General features: G+C 43.0%; 2 protein-coding genes across 2 annotated transcripts in view; one reads left to right on the forward strand and one right to left on the reverse strand.

Annotated features, from left to right (window-relative positions):
• The window catches only part of LOC119379211 (eukaryotic translation initiation factor 2-alpha kinase 3), a 423,415-nt gene that overhangs the window by 141,148 nt on the left and 264,195 nt on the right, over window positions 1-18,072 (reverse strand). The gene's annotated exons all lie outside the window — the stretch shown is intronic.
• The window catches only part of LOC119379206 (uncharacterized), a 53,951-nt gene that overhangs the window by 29,670 nt on the left and 6,209 nt on the right, over window positions 1-18,072 (forward strand). Inside the window, exons 7-11 of the mRNA XM_037648426.2 lie at window positions 139-1,532; window positions 8,143-8,239; window positions 14,651-14,791; window positions 15,081-15,172; window positions 15,393-15,508. Coding sequence (XP_037504354.1) covers window positions 291-1,532; window positions 8,143-8,239; window positions 14,651-14,791; window positions 15,081-15,172; window positions 15,393-15,508 — 1,688 coding nt within the window. The 5' untranslated portion in view covers window positions 139-290. The remainder of the gene's footprint in view (window positions 1-138; window positions 1,533-8,142; window positions 8,240-14,650; window positions 14,792-15,080; window positions 15,173-15,392; window positions 15,509-18,072) is intronic.

Genomic DNA, 18,072 nt, shown 5'->3' on the forward strand with positions numbered 1-18,072 from the left:
GGACTGTTGACGAAGAACAGAGAATTCTTCGTTGTACCGGAAATTTCGTTGAAGCGGCGTTCGTTGTAACGGGTTTCAACTGTATGTTGGAATGCATTGGTTCATTTAATTGTTGCTTCAATTTTCGTTTCCTTCTAGTTTGAACCAGAAACATCAAAACACAAGAACAAGAAGCTCGCACTACCCACATGCAGTGACATGCCAGAGGGCTCCAATAAAGTGGAAGGTGACGACAAAAGCCTTCACAGTCGCAGCCGGTTCCCAAGAAATGCGTCCCTATTCAAGACACAATGCATCAGGAAAAGGGCAGAGTCTTGCCAACTCAAATTTCCAAGTCATCAGTAGTGGCAGTGGCAGTCTCTCGAGGTGGCAACTTGCCAGTTAGGTCGTGTTGGAAGCGCCACTATAGGCAACACACCAACGTGGTGCACAGAGATGCTGACAAACCGAAGACATCCTTGAATCACAGATCAAAGGAGAAGGTGAAGAGCCATGACCCACCGACGGTGGCTGCATCTTCCTCGCACAGTGGTGGCAGCAGCAGCTGCTCCCATGAGAAGCAGCACAAGTTGCAAACCAAGCACAAGGAGACACGCAAGCAGCACACATCGTTTCACTCTCAGAAGGCCAAGAATAAGTTGTCATCAAGGTCCGGCGGAAGTACTAAGAATAAAGCATTAGCGCAGGGGAGGAGCAGGCCCCATGAAGGCAAGGGGGTCAAGCATTCTTCGTCGAAGAAGACATCATCGCACAGGGGGAAAATGTCACAGTCATCATTGTCAAAAAGGTCTCATGTGCAGAAGGATTGTGAGGAGAAACCTAAGCAGAGCAAGATGAAGCAGGCGAACGTCAAGCAGCTTCCGACGGATTGTGGCATTGACGACTGGGACTGCAATGGAGAGGCATCAGCACCGGAGAATGTTTGTGATAAATCCTCTCAGTGGTCTCCTGATTTCATGCAGCAGGTCGATGTAGCAGTTGTCCCTCACACCTCCAAGAGCAACAGCTCCAATACAGGGAGCCTGGACTACTTCCAGATCATGGAGGAGCCGACGGATTGGGGCACTGATGATTGGGACTGCATTGGCGAGCCATCAGCACCAGAGAACGGTTGTGATAAATCCTCTCAGTGGTCTCCTGATTTCATGCAGCAGGTCGATGTAGCAGTTGTCCCTCACACCTCCAAGAGCAACAGCTCCATTACGGGGAGCCTGGACTACTTCCAGATCAAGGAGGAGCCGACAGATTGGGGCACTGATGATTGGGACTGCATTGGCGAGCCATCAGCACCAGAGAACGGGTGTGATAAATCCTCTCAGTGGTCTCCTGATTTCATGCAGCAGGTCGATGTAGCAGTTGTCCCTCACACCTCCAAGAGCAACAGCTTCATTACGGGGAGCCTGGACTACTTCCAGATCAAGGAGGAGCCCACAGATTGGGGCACTGATGATTGGGACTGCATTGGCGAGCCATCAGCACCAGAGAACGTTTGTGATAAATCCTCTCAGTGGTCTCCTGATTCCACGCAGCAGGTGTGTGATGAAAAATGGTTCTTACCTGAAATGAAAATTTAGCCATCTTTTTCTTCCAGTAATTCACTTATTACCACAAAATTGTGTTTTCAAGAGTACTAAATAATTCTCACTCAATTTAATATTTCTCCTTTGTGTCTATTTAACATTTAATAGAAGCAATTTTTGCAATTTCCAGCCCTACTGCTTTGCAAGGACAGCTTCAATAACGTGTAGTCATAGAGTTTCTTACAATAATACCTAGAGGGGAATCTGGCGCTAGTGTCTACACGGGCTCCTTGAGCGGCGCTTCAACTACCATGGGAATGATGGGAAGTACAGGCTTCGGATTTGCTTCAGATGGATTAGGTTCTTGAGATTCGTGACGCTTGTTTGCCGAGTGTAAAACAAAGTGATATGAACTTAATATTTCCAATTAAAACTTGCTTCATTCTTTTGTACGTAAAACTTATCGCAAAAAGTTTGCTTGACCGTGAGATGGAACTGAGACCTGGACAAATTCAAACACCACGGTGTGCATTGCTTCTGCAGTTGTGTTCTAGATTTGACGTCACAATATAACGAATTATTTTCTTTACAACACATAAAACAAACGCAGTTGTCTTTCCTTCGAAAGTACGCATTATCTATTTATGGAAATAACAGTACCGTATTGAGTGAGAAACACTTAAATGTATCATCTGCTGCGATGCCAGATGTGTCTGTCCAAGTGGCCTGCCCCCAACGTGTCTCTCGTTTTGTCGTGAAGTCGAGTCAGAGGAGCGTGACGGTGCGTCTACTTAGCTTCGCCATCATTTTGCAGTCGATGTGAAAGAGTTTTGACAAGTAGCGCTTATCCCAAAACGTGAACTCCATTTCCTGCGCTAGCATGGGACGCTACACCTATGCACAGCGGTGAGGTGCACGATGCTTTGCTAAAACTGTCAAATACAACCTGTAAAGCTGCAAGGTGGCAGCAAAGCGAGAAACCTAGCAGTCTTCAGCCTCTTTGAACAACAAAGGCACTGCTTGAGTGCTGTGCAATGCACCCCACTGCCCACGCCTCGCAAAGAACGAAACCGAAACTGTAGAAAAAGATCCATAGACATTTCACTAGCTGGCAAAATCCAATCCGAAGCCTGTACTTCCCCTCATCCCATGGTGGTTGAACGATTGCAGCGCCAGTTTCCTCTCTAGGTTATTGTATGAAACTCTGTGACGTGTAGTACTACCAATTTATAGCCAGTTCATTTTTATTTATTCGTTATTTGTTTATTTACCTCATATGGGCCAAGGCAGCAGGTCTAAGTATACAAAACACGAGGAATAATATATACGTGTTTGAGGGAAAAAGAAAATTGCATTCTAATTAGGATGTGAACCTCCAGGAAATTAATTACCCTAGATCATGTAAACCGGTACTGCTTAGCATTGGCAGGGGGGGTCCATTTGCTTGAAATGTTGGGGAAGAAATTTTCGAAAGCATTTGGTCTTTCTTGCTATAGAGGTCACAATACAGGCTGGTGATGTCTGGTTACTCATATTTTTTATGGACAGCAGGGTTGCCATCGGTAGAGCTGAAAAAGAGCTAAAACTCAATCATTATGCCTATATGGTTAGGTAGCGCACTTTCAACGGGGACAAAAGAAACAGAAAGGACACGGCACTTTTGTTTCTTTTGTCCCCGTCGAAAGTGCGCTACCTAACCATATAGGCATAATGATCAGTCACCAACTAGCCCAGCTCTCAACCTTACTGAGCTAAAACTCAAGCTAAAAGTAGCCCAGCCATGCTATTTAATTTTAGTTCCAAATTTGTAGACAAACAGTACAAAAGTGATATTATGAGTAAAGTATTTATTATCGAACAATAATAATATCATTTTGAATAACGTGAACATAAAATAAAGAGCATGATATCATCCTTATCTTGCTAGCCCTTCAAGCTGCATAAATTACAAATAAATTAATAAATTTATTTAAGTTCAGCATGCCTGCATGCACTTTGTGTACAATGGATAGAGTTCTTGCCAAAGTAATTTTAGTCGAAATTTATACAGAGTTAACGTAGCACCGGTCCAGCTTGAAATAGTGAAATCTGGTTTAACCCTTTGTGGGTTCACCTATATTTTTCACATAACAGAAAATAAGCCTGCGGAATATCTAAATAGCATGCCTAGAAACAGAACGAAGCAATTTTCACCAAAATACGACGATTAGTTTACGAGAAAAGAGTGGGATGTATGTGTCCCATTAATCCTATGGCATGTCTTTGAAAAAGTGGGACAACACCTGTCCCATTGTCTCATAAGTTCACCAAGCTGTAATCCCTTTGCCAAATTTCTCGCATGAAGAGGCTCGTACCAAGCAGTCCAGAGGGGCACTTCAGAAACTGTGCAAAAAAAAAAAATCCTGCCTCAACTCATTTCCAGCTGTGCTACACAATGTGCGCCTGCGCCTGTAGTGCTTTGCCAGTGGCTCTGTCTGACCTCTTCGCATACACCAACCATTTTAGCTCCTTTCTGTCAGTGTAGATATGGACAAGTGCACCTCTGTTATACCTGAATTTCCGCCCACATATAATATTGCTGCTACGATTCAAGGCAAGCCACATCAACGTGGTGTCACCGAATGCACTGAATACTGTAAATGCATTTATGAACTCCATCCAGGTCTGGGGTATTAACTCTTACCTTAGATCTTGTGTATTCGTATTCTCTTTCGCTTCCTGAATGTCTAGAGCATCGATCTTGTCATTCTTTTCTGTCGGCCCTCAATTTCAAGAACAACATCTTAGTCACAGCTTTTGGTCTCATTGCCACTGGTACTCTTGTGGTAAAAAAGGGCAGAAAGGAATTTCAAGGCCTTCTTCGTCATAAAACGTTGGCTTGTGACGTAATAATGTCCATCAAACTTGAGAAAATATTTATGCGGGCCTGTTATGTATTTAGGCTTAGAAGGAACTGCTTCATTTGTCGTTCAAGTACGCTTCGACACGATTATTGGCCGATATACTGCTCCAATTTTGAAACAAAATCTAGTTTCATGCTAGAACTACTACTCTCGAAATTCAGAAGAGGAGAAACATACCATAAATCTTGAAATTTAGCTATCTTGAATGCGATGGAACAACAGTTTTAAAAAATTTCTACAGAACAAAACGAATTTAAATTCAACGTATCACCAATGCCACATCTCGTAAACACATGAAATATTTTTTATTGGTTTCCTAAATGTTTCCGACCCACGGCAGCAGAAAATTATAGTGCTGATTGCGACGCGCAGCGGCGGAGGAAGCTTTTACAGAAGAAGAAAAAGTAGGACATATTTGTCCCATTATCCCTCAAAGGGTTAAGATGAAGAGTCCAGCTTCATGTTGTTGCAGATATCTTTTTGTCAAGTTACACGAGAACATGCACTGTGCTTCAGCATCAGTAGCGTAAATCCAAAAAAACCACAAGGGGGAGAAACATCTTGCAATGGCGGTCGTTTTGTTTTTATAAATATGCTTTATTTTTAATCATATACAAATTAAAATTGTGCTTTCACATAAAATAATAGCAATAAAAAATGAGCGTCGGCGCCGAGTCACGGAAAATGGCACTGAGCAGCCAGTAGTATACAGGGTGTTTTTTTTGATAGACAATACAGATTTTTTATGAAAATTCTATTACAGTCAGGCTCCTGTTGTTTTCGCACATAAACTCTCTGTTGAGGTGGAAATACTTTTCCGCAGCTAAAATGACATTGATGCGACTAATTAACAAAACTTGTTAATTAACTTTTTAATTATTGACTTGAGGGCAGTTGTTTATATTATAAAGTTGCAGTGCGGGCCAACGTATGGCATACCTATTTTTAGAAATCACGAAAGTTGCACATAATAAGAGATATACATCATCGAATTTTAAGGGCAATATCGAAACTGATAGCGCCCGGCGCAAAGGAAATGCGGCCTCTCTGTTATGTCTGACCGGAACTACCCGTGGCAGGGAAGTGCTGAAATTCGAATCGGGGTGCACTGAAGCAAATCTGGTCAGAAAAAATGGCAAGCATTCTGAAATAAACAAGTAGACAGCTTATTGTCTTCGTGTTTTGGGACGCTAAACCCCAGATATTATTATTATTATTATTATTGTCTTCGTGCAATGTGTAGTGCTTGTCTGTTTCTTTCTTAAACTATAAACAGGCTCAAAAAACTATTTTGCCTGTCTGAAAGAAGTGCCACAGTGACTGTCCTGGAGTTTTACGCTTCCCAGACAAAGAAAAGGTTGATATTTCAGTTGTCTTGCGCGCAGCTCGAAAGAAACGGATAAGCACCAAACACTACATGCAAGGATAAGGCGATGCACTGGCACAAGTGAGGTGACTTACGTTTTTTCATGAAAAGATACGGCCGCATCGCTCCTTCATTCAAATTTCGTCACTTCCTTGTCATGGGTAGATTCGGTCTGACGTAACAGAGCGGTCAAGCTTCGTGCGTGCCAGGCACGATCAGTTTCGATATTGCCCTTATAATTCGAAGATGACTATCTCTATGTGCAACTTTTGTGATTTCTAAAAAATGGATGCGCCATAAATTGTCATGCACTACAACTTTCTAATATCTACAACTTTCTAATAACTTCCCTCAAGTCAATAATTTAAAAAGTTAATTAACGAGTTGTTAATTAGTTGCAACAGTGTCATTTCAGCTGCAGCAAAGTATTTGCCCCACGTCGTCGAGTTCGTGTGAAAACAGCAGAAGCTTTACTGTCATATGATTTTTATAAAAAATCTGTACTGTCTAAAAAAAAACCCTGTATAAGTGTTGCATGGTGAAGTTAGTTTGTAATAGTAACTCGTAGGCAGGCTCTAGGATTTTTCCAGCTGTGCCACTAGGGTTACAGCACGAAATAAAAATGGCAGCCCTTTTTATGCTAACGCGTAAAGGTACAGCTTTTCTTCAATGTCAGCTCCATTCCCCATCGTGTGTACCTGTTAGAAGTACTTCTACTCATTGGAAGGCCTTCAGTTTTCAGAGTTGGTTTTATGGAGAGTGTATTGTCCTTAACTGTCAAGGAATTTAAATCTCAAGAGGGTACACTTCCAAGTGTTGTCCCCCCCCAGCCTGAACACAAAGGGAGTCGGCACCCCCCGACCCCCCATTATTTACGCCACTGTTCAGCATTAAAAACTGGTGCGCAGCGTCGGCAATGATGGCGGGCAGTGCGTCAGCACTGAGCTAGCCATGCCATTGCTTACATGCGTGGAACTCCTTCACGCCATGTTTGCAGTCGCACTGCACTTTGAGTGCTTCGATGCACACCAGCCTGCTGGCGGGTAGAGGACATGCTTTGCATCGGTCAAAATGGCAGATAAGCTTGGAAACAATGGTTATTCTTTAGGCTTGCATGCTATTTTATCTGCAAATGATAATAAAGATGGCTAGTAAATGTGTCAAAATAAAAGTTGAAAGTATAGCCAGAAAGTAGCCATGGCGCCAACCTTAAACTTTTAATGCCAGACAGGGTCGCAAAGTAGCCAATTTGGCGCAAGGTAGCCACCAGTGGCAACCCTGATGGACAGACATATGCTTCAGAGGGCAACAAGAATTTATTTTTTAAAAGAGAAACTTAACCTTAATCTTTGCGTTGAAGACAAAGTTAAGCTATATTTGGTACAAGTTGGTCTTGTAAGAGCATAAATGAGGAACAGTCAGATTCTGTGCTGCTGCACCACTTAAGCTGGTGTAATGTAGGAACTTCAAAATTTACCTAATCCGCCTCTTTCATTTTCCTGTGCTGCCCTCTGCCGTTTTGCTAGGGTTTTGGTGGGGGCCGGGACAACCGGTATTGCCAGAAGCAAAGCCTCTGAGTTGAAAAGACGTTTCGCGACCTTTCCGTTAGGGCAAGGGCGCATGCGCCTTGGCATCGTGAAAAAGGCGGATTGGCATAAGTTTGCCAATTTCTAGGCTGTAGTAATGTTGCGACTTCAGGTGATAGCATGGCTAATTAACCTAAATTTACCATTCAGCAAGCTAGTGTAATATGGCAACTTTGGTTGATAGCTGGACTAATAGTGTCGAGCTTTGCATTGCGAAAGCAGTCGCAATGCTATAACTTCAATTCATCACAGGGTCAAATGGCATAAGTATGCCAATGTGCATGCTGCAACGCTGTAACTTGAATTGACAATAAGGCTAGTTGAGTGACATTGTTTATTTGCAGGCTAGTGCAGGAACTTCGGCAGCTGGGCTGACTGGCGTGAGCGTGAGCTTGACAAGCTGTAGGCTTAATGCAACTTCAATGCAGGCTTCAACAATGCAACTTCAATTAACAGGCGGGCTGCCTGGCATCAATTGCATGCAGACAGGCAGAAATCGCAAGTGATCAGGCCTATTGGGCAATTCTCTGTCACTTGTTTCACATCATTGCAGTATTCATTTACCCCCATTCTCCCTGGCACTGGTTATATTTTTTTATTTGTTGGATATGGTGACCACAGACACATAAGCGTCTTTACTGTGGTGTGCACTACGGTGCCACTGAATGTGTGCACAGCATTTAAAAAAAGCAGCACACAATGCATGGAGTGAAACAGATCGAAAGGCAGTGCCAGCATAGTTACATTAACCTCTTTTTGTTCTCTAGGAAATGAAACCGTGCAGTGTCCTGGTGAAGAAATTGCCTCATGCCATTTCCCTGAAACTGGGAGCATCGATGAGCGTGAACAATAACATGACACTCGGTGAGTAGCATTGCAATTTAGCAGATCTGCTGTTGCACCATCTCAAACTTGTTGTTCCATGATCTTTGCATTGTGTAATTTCGTGGTACAGTTTCTTGGTGTGCTAGTAACAACTGAAATATTACGAAACCTGCATGTACAGAATGCTTCTGTACAGAACACGTGTTTACGGAGCCCATGTGTACAGAAGACATGGCGGAATGCTTTTTTATATGGAGCCTGTTTGTGTAGAATCTATGTATACAGTATTTGTATAGCACAGAATGCGCACGACCCCAAACATCAATTTTCTTGTTATAGGGGTACATGTGAAACGCATATCTGATCTTGTGCTGGACTGATTTGAATGAAATATATTTGTCATATATTAGGATAAGAAAGCCAAGGAAAATATATATGGGATATTATTTGTAGTAATTATGATGTAAATGTGAAGAAAGTAAAGTGGATGAAAAGAATAGTTATCTTTTCGTCCACTTTACTTTCTTCACATTTACATCATAATTACTACAAATAATATCCCCTATACTTTCCTTGGTTTACTTGTCTGTTAGTTCTAATTAATGTTGTGTCTAGCAAAGAAAAACAAGCCCTTAAAATTCTCCTTCTTTCATTCATCAGGATATTGTGATGTTCAGTGGCCTGCGTGGCACACTGTAATTACGAGCTCTTGTCAGGCTGTATAGCTTTTAGCCTCTGCTCCTGCTCCTGTAAGAATTCAGGACAAATAAACTTCAGTGCAATTCAATTCAAATCTTGTGACATTGAGAAAGTTAAAGGGTCCCTGCAACACTTTTTCAACATAGTCAGAAAATGCTGCCGTTCAGTGGTCAAGGCTCCTATGAACATGTGAGCTTAATGTTGCAGCACTGCACGCAGCAGGAAATTTACAATTTTTGTTTCAAAGACAGCTGGCTCGCTCTCCTGTCGGCAGCTACATAGCTGAAAGGAAGGAAACGGCCATTCGATGATTTCATGATCGCGAAAACATCCGTAATACTACTTGCATTATTCATTTTAAGTTCAATAAATGAAAAAACTATGCATGTCTCTCTCTCCAACACCAAAAAAGTTTGTGATATCCCTTTTGGTGACGGTGTGTACAATTGTACACATCAACTACGGAGGCACGTAACGCACCGCGTGTTTCTTCAATGGCTTGAAACCCAGTGTGCACATTTGTACAGGCTTCCTGAGTGGACAAATAGTGGTAATTTAACCTTACTGTGCTGCGTATTGCTGCAGAGGATCACTTTTTCTGGAGACACTACCACGTTCGATGATCGTTCGATGTGCCGCGTTCCAGGACCAACGTCGAGAGTATTATTTTTCTTTGCAAATCAGTTCTGCGGAATCCCGCAAGGTGGCGGAAGGGTTAATAAAGGGAAAATAGACAACCACCCGTTTGTAGCACGAAGCCACAAGGAAATCCACACGGATTTCTCAGAAATAAAGCCTCTTAGTTGCCGAAAAATTCGTCCTTTTCCTTGTGGCTTCGTGCTACAAACGGGTGGTTGTCTATTTTCCCTTTATTATTTTTCTTTGCTCGAAACAAATACAACCAAAAAACAAACTTGGCATACATTTTGAGCCCAATATTTAATTCTTTTTCTGCAAGAACTGAAGCTGACTGATTGCAGAATAATTAGATGTTTAAATACACATTAATTAACACTAATTAGTGAAAGTTATGTAAAACAGCATATTGCGTTATTTTCTTCATGGGGATGTAATACAGTGAACTCCCATTTGAGTGAACTTAAAGGGACACTAAATAGAAACAATGAATCTGTTTAGATCAATAAATTGTGCATTGATACTGTAATGTCGTTAATTTTGCCATCATGGGTTTATTAATACAGGAGGAAATAAAGTTCAAAGCTTCATTTTGAACTCTCCCTGCGTGACGTCACGGATTTCAAAGTGTATCGTATTTTGGCGCCATTGGCTCAACAGAATTACCCCAAACTTGGTATGTTAAGTCTATATGTATGTAAGTCTATATGGTATGTTAAGTCCCCTCAGAGGACAATGTACCGATTAGGGATTACCAATTACCAAATATACCAATTTTTACCGATTAGGGACTATGTAGTCCCTAGTAGGCGCGTCAAAACATGTGACGTCACGGCGAATAGTGCGGAAACTTCAAGGTGGCGTCGCCACCCACTTTTTTTTTTTTTTTGCGTTTTCTCGCTTACTAAGCGTCTTCTTGCAGCAAGCGTGGTGTTTTTGGTATCGTGAAAGAGTACTTTACTAATATGCGAAAAATCATTTTGCTCTTTTAATGTCCCTTTCAAGGGACCCAAGGAAATAATTCATTTAACTGAAACACTAAACTGAATGTTCACTAGAATATGTAAACAGCATTGGGCACAGCAGATATCAAATCAAAAATGTGAAATGCCGTTTTTGAAAAAAATTCTGTAATTTTCATTTGGGCTGGTGCCCTTAAAACGCAGAGTTGACGTTTTTATGCACTGCCTCTGGCACAGCTTGTTGCTGTGACACAAAGTCTCGCAACTTTCTAATATATCGTACAGCCGCGGCTAGATATAATTTGAACCTGCCTCAGCCATTACAACTTTCTCGTCGCACTCTTCTTCTTCCGGTTCCAGGTGAACACTGGAAACAATTTCCAAATATGATAGTTCGGCCCAGGCTCACTGTCACACTGCACATAATCTTCAACTTCGTTGAATTGATTTCAGAAATGAGCCCGGATCTGCAGATCATGTTTGTTCAACTGAAATATTCACTATTCAGAAATTTGTTTAACTCAAAGGTTTTTGCATAGATACATTGGAAAACCACTGGGGATTTTCTAAAAGTTCGTCATTCTGAAATGTTCGTTAAACCAACGTTTGTACTAGTGAGAGTTCACTATATAGAGTGCCTGAGAATTATGTGGTGTGAATATGACACATTTTTAGACAGTCCATCATAATTTGCGCCTGAAGGGGATATGGTATGTACTTCTGGTCTCGATTCAAGATTGTCTGAAAGAGCATCGCCTCAACCATGGCATCATGGAATCGAGCTAACGTTTCTGAACGCATATTTTTGCAAGTTTTCATTTTAGTTGGGCATTAGTGTATTGTGGCATTCCTTCCACTCCATAACGGGTGTTTCCTGCATGCCCTTTTTGATGCGACATCCTTTGTATTTTTCTCGTAAATATTTTGACAGGTCAGTTTATAGGCTCGCTCTCCCCCTTTGAAGATTTGCGATATCATTGTATGGAGCTCTGCAGTAAAAGTTGGCATAGTGCCAAGGTTGAAATCAGCAGAGCGGCTGGTGCGGCAGACGACCGTATCAGCACAGCTGGTCCAGTGCCAACTCTCAAGGAGGTGGCGTAGCGGGGAGCAGGCGGCTTAAGTGCCCAACCTAACTCAGCGCTCAGAGACACACTTAGGTAATTGCTGAGCAAACTCATTTCCTGAGCTGGATTTGTGCTGAAGTCTGCAGTTGGCTGACCATGCACACCCAGGGCTGTTCTCCTGTGTCAGCCACGTAGAACTTCTGGTGTGAGACCAGTAGTGCTGTGAGGGATGGCTTGGTATATTCCTTAGTATTTGATGACTGTTGTCTTTGCTGCACTTGCCCCCACTTGGGCCAGTTGAATGTGCGACATGCATGTGATTAAATCTCTGAACAAGACCATGTGCTTGTAGGCGGTACACAGCAAAACAGATGTTTGAAGAAAAACTGCGCATAAAAAAACGTAGACAAAAAGAGAGGCAAGACACAATGCGTTGCACTCACAACCCGCTGTGTGTCTTGCCTCTCTTTTTGTCTACATTTTTTTATGCGCTGGTTTTTCTTCAAGTATGAACAAGCACTAACTAGCCCAACTTGCCATTTTTGTTAAAGATGTTTGATCCTGCGGTCTTCAAGAAAGGACTCAAATTCCCTTGACATGAACTGTTGTCCATCTCAGTTGGGTGATCTTCATGTGAGAAGGAACTTCGTTCCCGTGGGAGCAGTATAAGGTCAAAGCAGAATGCCATTTCTGGTCATCTCGAAAAATAATCTACTACTGAAATGACAAATCTACGGTCTGCAGGCACATGCTCGAAAGGACTAGCGATGTCAATCACAATCTTGTACCAGGGCATATCGGGAAGAGGTATGGCTGAAGTGCTGTGGCCTACTTCTTGGCACGTTTGTCTGTGCAAGCAGCTCCAAATAGTCATCTCAACTTGCCTGTCCAACCCCGACCACCAGTACTTTGCTGTATTGTCCCGCAGGGCCGAGATAGTGCAAGAGAAGGGCTCTATGCAGGGGATGCAACAGCTGCGCCAATTTGGTACAATTCCTTACTTTTGCGCCAAGCTGAGCCAAAATTGGGAAATTTGTTGAAATTGCACCACGCTGTGCCAAAACACCCGACCAGCCTCAAAATTTTCTCAGTACCACGAATTTTAGCAAGAAATGTAGAATGCATTAATCACCCACAGGTTGCACTTCATCATCCAATCCAGATGCGCAGACCATAACCCTAACTACTAGTTCACTATACCATAACCTCACCGTGAAAGAAAAGAAAAAAGGACAGCGGTTGTAAAATTTCCTGGCCTTTTTTATCATGTGCAGAACGCTTTTTAAGCCACTTTTGCCGTAGTACACTGTGGTGTCGCGCCTTACCAGTTTCGGTTTCGATTGTGTGATGCAGAGCGCCACACAACGGGCATTTCATGTACGAACTCATATGACCAATCTCTCAGTGAATAAACATGAGCCCTATCCCCATTCCCGACATGTCCTGACGTAGCTGCGTGCGCTCTGGCGCGGAGCCGCCCTTCTTGGTTCCGCCGGACGGTACCTCCGGTGGCGATACTACATACACCTTTGCTGTTTAGAAAAAATACCATGATTTAGAAGGGGCTACTAGTACTTGCTGCCATGAAACACGGCACGTTTCGTTCCTTATTTACTCATGCATGCATGCACCATATAATTACTAGTACTACTATGATTGCTGACATCTTAAAAATTACTGGCAATCTTTCAGAGCAGTGTGTGGCATTTCTGCAGCCCTGAGAAACAATAAACACAAACGTATGCCAGTTTTCTTTTTTCGCCACCCCCACTCACGCTTGCTTTACTTATCTCCTGAATTTTGAGGGCAGGTTGGCAGATTCACAAATGGTTTGACAGGCTCTGGAAATGCTAATGTGGACTTCGACATTGTTTGCACTGTGGGTTGGTTCAGCAGACTGCTTTTATTGAAGCTTTTATTGTAGCTCAATTGGTAGAGCATCAAACGTGTTATCCAAAAGTTGTAGGGTCCGTCACTGTGTACCATCCTCAGACTAACGGCTTGACAGAAAGACTCAACACGATGCTAGCAGACGTAATCTACGTAGATGTGCAATGTGCTCCAAAAAAATGTGGAACAAAATCCTGCCGTACGTAACATTTCCATACAACACTGCCATGCAGGAAACTACACACTTGATGCCTTTTCGCCTAATTTATGGTTGAGATGTTCAAACTATACTTGACACCATGTTTTTATATGAAGACATTGACCAGCTAGACCACTTAGCTCGTAACATCGAAGTGTGCATTCAGCGTGTCAAGGAGCCTACACAGCTGGCCTGTGTGCACATAAGAAGCAGCAGTATGCAAGTACATGAAGGTGCGGTATCGCCCACCGACAAGTTACCTATGAACTTAGTGACCAAGTTTGGGTTTCAACCCCCATTAGATGGCGAGGCCTAGTGATAAACTCCTGAACAAGTACTTCAGACCGTACAAAGTAGTGAGGCATGTAAAGCGAACTATGTGGTAAGTCCAGATGGAGGTGTGCCATTGTACCAGTGCCAATTACAGCCCTCATAGATTGTATGTATCGTCCACCTAAAGCCGTATTTTACGCGATGATGTTTATATTCTTAGTGTGCTGCTGAACTACTACTTTTTTTGCTGTTGTCACTTCGTTCTCCAAAAAACTTTGAACTGTGTGCTTGTCTTGTTGCTACCCACAGAATGTGTGTGTGTGTGTGTGTGTGTGTGTGTGTGTGTGTGTGTGTGTGTGTGTGTGTGTGTGTGTGTGTGTGTGTGTGTGTGTGTGTGTGTACGCATCCGTGTGCACATCCATTGTGTGATAACACATTTTTTTCCGTTTTTTAAAAAGCTTACCTAATTTTAGTACCTTCTGTCTAAGTCTTGTGTTTGAGCATTGAGCAGATCTATGCTCAATTGAGAGGGTCATTAAGGCAATCTGTTGTTTTGAGCCAGCAAACTGTGGCTAGCAAAACAGCGAAGAAGACAGACGAGGATCCAGTGCCAGTTCAAGACCGTTGTTCTTTTGTTCTTGCCTTAGAACAAGAAAATATGGTGTTTGTGACACATGAAGGACTAGTATATTAATTTTCTGATCACTTGGCCACATTTCATCAACAGAGGACATCAATTTGACCTACGACATTAAGAAACGCAGCAACCACCCTCCGTTTCTGATGGTAGCGTGCAAGGATGACTCCAAGTGGGAAGCGAGGAAGAGCATGCACGTCGACGAGTCCATCTGCCAGTTTAAAGATTACGGTGAGATTGGCTGTGCAAGCATCGCCTATTTCCTGTACTACTAGGGGCTGTATTCTGAGATGATCACTTCTGGGGATATCGCTATCAGTGCGTGTTGATTTATTAGTTGAGGAGGCAGGAAATAGTCACTTTAGTTATTTTACATGCAAAATCATACACCATGCAAAGCAACACTGTTGTCGAAAGGGATCATCTTGAAATATTGCGGCAGTTTTCTAGCCTGTTATTCATCTTGGTCGCTTCAGTTCGTGGCATTCGTGTTTTGACAAAGTGCTTTCTCTCTCTTCAGGTGGGATGTTCGAAAGGGACGGTGTGCTCAAGTCTAAACTGATTGTCAGCGTAGATCGCCTGACAACAAGCGAACTGCCACAACAAGCCAAGGTATGGATGCGTATTTCTGCACTCTGACATACCTGCACAATCTGTCCACAGTGAAACAGTAACCTCTTCTGTAACCAGAAAGACACATGCCCATTTTGTTGTCTGTCCTGTGTGCCTCTGTTTTGAATTTATGGTACCAATAATAGCAGCTTGGTCAGTGCCCCTTGTGCTGTTGCTCTGTTCCAATGTCTCAGTGTGGTGTTGTCACCTTTATCATTAGGTTCAAAGCAGCCAGACAATGCAGAAGAACATTTTGCCAGGAAACAGTGGTTATTTCAAACCCAACACGGTCTCACGACGAAAGACTCTGGATAAAAAGTCAGTTTTGAAAAAGCTGTGAGTATCTTCACTTTCTTTCTCAGAATATGGTGGCTAGGTGAATCGTGTAACCTGTTGGCTAGGTGAATCGTGTAACCTGTGGAACAGGTATGATGTGTAGTCATGTAGTACTAACATTTGGGACTCTTCGATAACGAGCCTATTATTCTGTGTTCCATTTGGTATTTGATGTGAATAGTCATTATTTGTAAATGCAGATTTTTTTCTAATCCAAATTATGTGACATCACCAACTGCTCTGATCAATAAAGCAGTCAATTACAGCAAATGTACATGTTGTGCCGCCACCGGATACACCGTCGGATGGAACAAAGGAGGGCACTTTCGTGCCGGAGTGCTCGCTGTGTAGGTCAGACCAAGCCGAGAATGGGGAGGGGACTGCTCTTTATCGAGAGAGAGCGTGTAACAATGGTTGCAGGAAATGTCCCTTATGCGGCGCTCTGTGCCACACTTTGAGAAACCGAAACTGGGCAGTAGCATGAAATGCACGACACCACATCATCTCCCCCTAGAAAGGAAAGGAGACGTAAACTCTTGTGTATCTGTACAAGAGAACGCGATCAAATTATACAGAACTAGCGCCACAGTAGGCAATTGCAGTTGTACTCTGTACAGAACATTATACAGTGGAAAAGCACTGAAAACTTGGCATGCAGTAACAGGTGTAAGATTGACTAGTAACAATGCAGTAAAATGCTTTGGGGCAAATGATACTTTGGCACACAACCATTGAAAATTAGGGGTGTGCGAATATTCGAAATTTCGAATATTTTTCGAATAGTGTTTGCTACTCGATTCGATTCGCACTGGAATTTTACTATTCGAACTTCCCAAAAACAAATACACTCAACGTCCGATTAAAAGTGACCCCTTCAGATTTTCAATATGCTTCACCTCATTACACCCTCGTATTGGGGCAAAGCTGCCTTTCAATCTCCGTTATGGTCGAACTTTGCCAAGACACACTCAACGTCCGATTGGAAGTGGTCCCTAGATTTTCAATATGCTTCACCCCATCACACCTCAGTATTGCGGCAAAGCTGCCTTTCAAGCTCTGCTACGGTCGCAAATGTACTAAGTCAAGAAAACGCTGGTTCCAACATGGAGATGAAAGATGTGGCAGAGGTGGGGGCTCAATTATTGCTGTTTTGGACCTGAAATTTGGGCAGGAAGTCCGAAAAATCGGAAGCCGAAGCTTTTTAGCATCCAAAATTTCAGATGTTCTTATATATCGACGTCTACGAGGCAGATTTGGAACTCCGGACTTGAAGGGAGCACACCCTTGTCCGCCACATCAGTTGGGCTTCCAGGGAAGTTGAAAGAGGAGGAGAGGCTGAGGAAATGGCATCTTTGCCTATTACGTGTAAAGTGTTGTCGGCAACACTTTGGTTGCACCAAATCATGTACATAAATACAATTCGGCCTCTACATTGCCTCATTCTCGATAAGACAACTATGAAACACCACCCCACCAGTGCTTCATCAACCTAGCGAAAAGAAACACTTTCATGTTGCTATCTCATAAGAATATGCTTAGGAATCCTCTCTAACCTTTTTTTTCTGCAATTTCGCTTTGAAGTATTCGAAAAATATTCTAGAAATATTTGAAAAATATTCGATTCGATTCGCACTCACACTTCAATAATTGAATTCGCTTCGCACCCAAAATTTTGACCAGAGTTCAAGTAGTTTGACTAAACTTGATGTAATGAATTTTCATTCCGTGAGCCCATGTATGAACCTGTAGTATAAGTAGTAATTAGGAACTTAGTGTCAGTTGCCATTACATGTTCCCCGAAATCAGGATTATACAGTAAAAGGAGGTATATGAAAATATATTGTAAGTAGTATATGAAAAATGAGAGTATTATAAGGAAAAACGTTTATATATTTAAGGAACATAATCCTTGTACAGTCAAACCTCGTTAATACGTACCCGCTTTAAGCGTACTAACGGTTAAAACGTAGTTGCGACGAATCCCCGACCGAGTCCCATAGAGCCCAATGCATTCGCTGACCGCTTAAGCCGTAGTACTTCGCCCTACGCCTACCGGTTAGTGCGTACCCTGCGTACCGCGATAACGTTTTGTGCCATAAAATTTTACTGCGCCGCTGAACTTCCCGACGCCACAATGTGCCGCCAAAGGTTTTCCGTCTTTTCGAGAAGTGCGTAGATCGGTCGATCACTGATTCCGACTTCCGCGCGATTGCGGCGATGCCTTTGCGGGTAAGCATCGGGAAAGAACGAAGGTGAGGCGGCGGCCACCGACGAACGCGCCAGCATGACTTATCGCCGACAACCTTATCACAATAAGTATCTTCAGATATCTGCTCGGGCACGCGTGCGGCGCAGCACCACTTTAAGCCTACTGCACGCTTTTAATAGGCGACAACGTGAACGCGCTGGGCCGCCGATCTCTGCCGCCTCGTTGCGCGGGGCCGTGTTCAAGCGCGCGCCGCTTTGTAGAAAAGAAAGCAGCTCGCTGTTGCGGAGTTGAGCGTTGCTGGTCGCGGGCGACGAGAAACCTTTGCATTGACGCTATCACGTTAAACGCACACGTA

The sequence above is a fragment of the Rhipicephalus sanguineus genome, chromosome 1, assembly GCF_013339695.2.
Source record: "Rhipicephalus sanguineus isolate Rsan-2018 chromosome 1, BIME_Rsan_1.4, whole genome shotgun sequence".
NCBI classification, from domain to species: domain Eukaryota; kingdom Metazoa; phylum Arthropoda; class Arachnida; order Ixodida; family Ixodidae; genus Rhipicephalus; species Rhipicephalus sanguineus.